Genomic DNA, 6,056 nt, shown 5'->3' with positions numbered 1-6,056 from the left:
GCTTTTTCCCTGGATTTCCCTCTCCACTGGGAGCACCTTGAGGCCTCTGGAATCCCATTCCCTCCTTTCCCACATCCCTGGGAAGTGTCCAAGGAGCGTCCTGGGATAGCGGGAGGTGTCCCGAGGGTCGGAACTGGATGATCCTGGAGATTCCCAAAGATCCAGGAAGGGATTTTCCAGCTGCTGGGAGGTCTCCCTGGCAGAGACTTCCCGTGCCTTGAAATCCTTGGAGAAGGTCTTGGAGCTTCTCCCTGGAGCTCCTGGAAAAACTCGAGGAATGGGAAGTGGGAGTTGGAAGGAAAAGCCGATGGAATCTTCCGGGATCACCGGGAGAGCTTTTCCTCGGATGAAAACACGGGAATCTTGGGAAGATTCCCATCCCAACTGCTGGGAAGTTGTTCCCGAGTTCTTCCCTCCCCAGAGATCCAGAGGGAAAGAAAACTCTGGGATTTATGGGGGGTTTTTTGGGACGTGCCCAATTCCGGAGGCACCGGAATGTGGGAGGAGAGAAAATCTGGCACTTCCATCTTTTCTTGGGATGAACTGGGTGAATCCATGGATTTTAAAGCCCAAACTCTCCTCCCCCGACCATTTCCTGACTTCCAGGAGATCCCAAAAAAAAAAAAAAAAAAAAAGAAAAAACGGATTTCTGGGATCAAAGACACCTCAAATCCCTCCAGGAGATTTTTTTTCCTTGCGGTTTTCCCCTTTTTTTCAGGAAGCTCCAGGTTGGGAGAGCAGGTGGGAGTGACCCAAATATCCGGAGCATCTACTGCTCCGGAATTTCCCAGGGCCCCTCGGGAATTCTCTGCTCATCCAAAGGGCCTCCGGAGCCAAGGAAGGAGCCGGAGTCGCTCTGGGAAAACCTCGGGATCTTCCCAGCCCGAGGGATCCCTTTGGCAGGATCCCAAATTTCCCTGGATTTTGGATTTCCTGGGGCTCCCATTTTTCCCGGTTCCGGTGCCGGAGGAGTTTTCCATCCCGGGAAAATGTTGGAATGGCCCAGTTTGGATCCCTGTGGAATGGCTGAGGTTGGAAAAGCCTTCCCAACCATCAACGAGCAACCCCTCCATTAATTAACATTCCTTAATCCCTGAAACTCCCAGATGGATATTTGGGAACGACTCCCAGTGGAAAACCCATTCCCAGCCCCCCAAAATCCCGGATTTAACTCCATTCCCTCAAATATTCCCGGGAAAAACGCTCATTCTGGGGATGGGCTGGGAAGGGAAATTGGGGGGGGGGGGGTTTGGTTCCTTTTTCCTTTCCTTTTTGGGGGGGGATTATTGGGATAATTTCCTGATGGATCCGATCTCTGACATCACCGTCCGGTCCTGGAATTCCAAGGGAAACCCCCCCCCCGGGGGTGGAAGTTTGGGTGGGAATTCCAAGCGTGCCAGGCAGGGATTAAAGCAGGATTAGGAGCTGGATTTGGGATCTGTTCCAGGTTTTCTGCTTTTCCCAGCCTTCCAAAATAAGCGGGAATTGCAGAGGGAATGAAAGTTCCAGGATTTTATGAGGGGTTTTAGGGGGTTGGGTGGGGATTTTTATCCAAAGGTTTATGGAATGGGCGGTTTGGGGGAAAATTCAGGATGGGAAGGGGGGCTTTGGGGTGGGAAAATCAGGATTGTTGAGGGAAAAATGGCTTTGATTGGGGAAAAATCAACTTTATTAGTGGCAAATGGCTTTTATTCATGGAAAATCCTTTATTTATTTTTTTAAATTTATTTTTATTTATTTATTTTGTTTAAGTCATCTTTGTTCGTGGAAAATCAAGTTTATTAATGGAAAAATCACTTTTATTGGTGAAAAATCAACTGTATTAGTGAAAAAGTCACTTTTATTAGTGAAAAATGAACTTTATTCATGGAAAATCTACTTTATTAATGGAAAATCCTTTTTATTTATGGAAAATCATCTTTGTTAGTGGAAGATCAACTTTATTAATGGAAAAATCACTTTCATTTGTGAAAAATCAATTTTATTCGTGGAAAATCAACTTTAATAGTAGAAAATTCCTTTATTTCTGGAAAATCATCTTTGTTAGTGGAAAATCAATTTTATGAATGAAAAATCAACTTTATTAGTGGCAAATCACTTTTATTAATGGAAAAATCACTTATTAATAGAAAATCACCTTTATTAACCGAAAATCACGTTTATTAATGGAAAAAAATCAGCTTTGTTAGTGGAAAATCACCTTTATTAAGGGAAAATCACCTTTATTAGGGAAAAATCAACTGTATTAATGGAAAATCACTTGTTTATGAAAAATCACTTTTATTTATGAAAAATCGTCTTTGTTAGTGGAAGATCAACTTTATTCATGGAAAAATCACTTTTATTAGGGAAAAATCAACTTTAGTCATGGAAAATCAACTTTATTAGTGGCAAATCAGCTTTATTAGTGAAAATCAACTTTATTAATGGAAAAAAATCCTTTCTATTAATGGAAAATTACGTTTATTTATGGAAAATCATCTTTGTTCGTGAAAAATCAACTTTACTAATGGAAAAATCGCTTTTATTAATGGGCAAATCACTTTAATTCATGGAAAAATCACTTATTGGAAAATTACTTTTGTTAATGGACAAATCACATTTATTAATGGAAAAAATCAACTTTGTTATTGGGAAATCCCTTCTATTTGTGGAAAATAGTCTTTGTTAGTGGAAAATCAACTTTAGTAATGCAAAAATCACTTTTATTGTTGAAAAATCAACTTTATTAATGGAAAATCCCTTTTATTTATGGAAAATCATCTTTGTGAGTGGAAAGTCAACTTTGTTCATGGAAAAATCAGTTTTATTAGAAAAAAAACAACTTTATGAGTGGAAAATCAACTTTCTTATTGGATAATTCCTTTGTTAGTGGAAAATCAACTTTATGAGTGAAAAATCAACTTTATTAGTGGCAAATCACTTTTATTAATAGAAAAATCACTTTTATTAATGGAAAATCCATTTTAATAATGGAAAATCACTTTTATTAATGGAAAAAATCAACTTTGCTATTGGAAAATCACTTTTATTAATGGAAAATTGTCTTTGTTAGTGAAAAGTCACCTTTATTCCTGGAAAAAATGAACTTTATTAGTGGCAAATCAGCTTTATTAGTGAAAATCAACTTTATTAATGGAAAAATCCTTTTTATTAATGGAAAATCCCTTTTATTAATGGAAAATCATCTTTGTTAGTGGAAAGTCAATTTTATTCCTGGAAAAATCAGTTTATTAGAAAAAAAACAACTTTATGAGTGGAAAATCAACTTTATTAATGGCAAATCAGCTTTATTAGTGAAAATCAACTTTATTAATGGAACAAATCCTTTTTATTAATGGAAAATCACTTTTATTAATGGGCAAATCACTTTTATTCATGGAAAAATCACTTAGTAGTAGAAAATTACATTTATTAATGGACAAATCCTGTTTATTAATGGAAAAATCCCTCTGATTAATGAAAAATGCCTTTTATTTGTGGAAAATCATCTTTGTTAGTGGAAAATCAACATCAGTAATGGAAAAATCGCTTTTATTAGTGAAAAATCAAGTTTATTAGTGGTAAATCACTTTTATTAATGGAAAAATCACTTTTATTAATGGAAAATCCATTTTAATAATGGAAAATCAATTTTATTAATGGAAAATCACTTTTATTATTGAAAAATCAACTTTATTCATGGAAAAGTCACTTTTATTTATGAAAAATCACCTTTATTCCTGGAAAAAATCAACTTTATTAGTGGCAAATCAGCTTTTTTAGTGAAAATCAACTTTATTAGTGGAAAATCAACTTTTATTCATGGAAAAATCACTTATTGTTGGAAAATTACTTTTATTAATGGAAAATCACGTTTATTAATGGAAAATCCATTTTAATAATGGAAAATCCATTTTATTAATGGAAAATCAATTTTATTAATGGAAAATCACTTTCATTAGTGAAAAATCGACTTTATTCATGGAAAAAATCACTTTTATTACTGAAAAATCACTTTACTCATGGAAAGATCCCTTTATCAGCGACAAATCAGCTTTCTGAGCACAAATCCTATTGATGAACGGATTCCTCCAACTGGGGACGGTTATCCCGGCCGGTAAATTCCCGCTCTTCCCGGTTTTTTTGTGTTGCAGTTCGGGAGTGTTCGAGAAGGACTATGAGATGTTCCGGGATTACAGCTCCGAGGGGCAGCTCCTGCACTACAGGTATCCCAAAATTCCCCTTCCCAGCGTGGAATTCCTGCTTTTTCCCAGCCTCCTTCCCGCCCTTTCCCACTTCCATCCTCCATTCCATAATTTCCAGGGGGGTTGGTCGTGGTTTGAGGGGCTCCTTTCCCACCAGAAAAACCTGGAGATGACCCCGGGATCCCACTCAGGAATTTTCCATCACCGTGGGGGGGGATTCTTGGAGAGTTTTCCCATCCCATCCCAACCATTCCCAACCCGGAGTTATCCCCAAAATCCCGTTTGGCCCCACGGAGGGGTTGGAAAATTTGCTCCCAACACTCCAATATCCCAATATTTGAGGTGTTTCCCCCCAAAAAAATCTGATTTATTGCCCAGATTTCCCCTCATTCCCCGTGTTTTCCATGGGAATTGGAAAATTTGAGCGGATCCAAGGATTGAATTCCAAGAAAAACAGGATTCCCAAGGCATGGAAAGGTTGGGAATTGCAGAATAAAACCCAGAAAGGGTTGGGAGAACCCCAAATCCCATAAATCCTGTAAGGAACGGGCAGGAATTTCAACTTTTGGAGCTCCCTGGGAATTTTAGGGAGCAGCAATCACAGCCAAAGCTCGACCTGGGCAGGATTTGGGATTTCATCCCGGTGTTTCCCTCTCATAATTAAGCCCTAAATCCGCATCAAACCGATTTTTCCAGGTGGGTTTGAATCCCAGAGCTCGGATTTCCATCCCAAGGAGACTTTTCCAAGCTGGAAAAGCTTTTCCAAGCTCAGGGCAGGCTCTGCTGTTCCCTCTTTCTGTGCATTTTTCCGGGAGGTCTTGGGAGCTGCCGGAGCAGCTCCGGGAACCCTTCCAGGGACAGGGAGTTTTTTTCCAAGGCCGGAATTCCCAGCGGGAAGCGCCGGCTGTGCCGTTGGCACCGGGCTGGGAGGGGGGGGAGGGGTGGGGGATGGGCTTCAATCCCTCATCCCTATCCCAGTTTAAAGCTGGAAAAGGCTCCGGAATGTGGAGGGAGACGCTCCCCATTCCCGGGAGGGGAAGGTGAGGAAAAATATCGGGAATTTGGGGTAGGAAAAAAAGCTCTGGGAAAGGAAGGGGGGGGGGGTGGGTCCAAATATTGCTTTTCCAGTGGCAGCAAATCCTGGAGCATCCAGGACTTCGGAAAATGGTTTGGGGGGAATGATTCCAATTCCGGGGTTTTTTTTCCCCCCCACCCCGGAGAGGGAAAATTCCACTTTAATCCTGCAAAGAACAGAGGGAGGAGCGGAAGGATCTGGGAAAATGTGGGATTTGGGGGTGGATTTGGGGGAATTTTCTCGGTGTGGAACCTGGTTTTTTTTCCCTTGAAAAACCTGGAAAATGCCAGGGTTGGTTGGGCTTGTTTGTTTTTTTTTTTTTACAATTATTTCTAATTTTACAGAAATTAAATTTCAATTTATATATTTAATATTTATTTTTATATTTATTTTATCTATTTTATATATTTATTTATAAGTTTTATATATTTTATATATATTTATATTTTATATTTTTATATTTTTATTCATTTAATTAATAATTAGAATTATTTGAATTTCATAATTACATTTAAACCTGGGATTTATTCACTTGATGGGATGGAGCTGCCCCCTCCAGTCTAGAATATCGAAATTCCTAATTTTCTGTGGTTTTGGCTGATTTTAAAGTTATTTTGAGGCTCTTTAATTAAGATAATCATATGCAAATGAGGGGGCGGGGTTTACCACATGATGGGAAATTAAAAGGGATTTGGGAAGCGCTTTCTCCTGGGAATTCACAGAGAAAAACCTTCCCCTTTTCCACCAGGGAATTCAAATAACAGGGACAAAGCCAGAAAAACTGGGAATCCTTG

The 6,056-nt window shown here is 39.2% G+C and overlaps 1 protein-coding gene across 1 annotated transcript in view; it reads left to right on the top strand.

Moving 5' to 3' along the window:
• Nucleotides 1–6,056, top strand: part of ARHGAP39 (Rho GTPase activating protein 39) — a gene marked incomplete at both ends in the record, with an annotated part of 25,490 nt that overhangs the window by 2,646 nt on the left and 16,788 nt on the right. The window contains one exon of the mRNA XM_027909572.1: nucleotides 4,137–4,208. Coding sequence (XP_027765373.1) covers nucleotides 4,137–4,208 — 72 coding nt within the window. The remainder of the gene's footprint in view (nucleotides 1–4,136; nucleotides 4,209–6,056) is intronic.

This window comes from Empidonax traillii, unplaced genomic scaffold (genome assembly GCF_003031625.1).
Source record: "Empidonax traillii isolate 1590-97213 ecotype Southwest subspecies unplaced genomic scaffold, ASM303162v1 scaffold2224:size42161, whole genome shotgun sequence".
NCBI classification, from domain to species: domain Eukaryota; kingdom Metazoa; phylum Chordata; class Aves; order Passeriformes; family Tyrannidae; genus Empidonax; species Empidonax traillii.
Note: the sequence above shows the minus strand (reverse complement) of the source record. Positions and strands in the feature narration are given on the sequence as shown.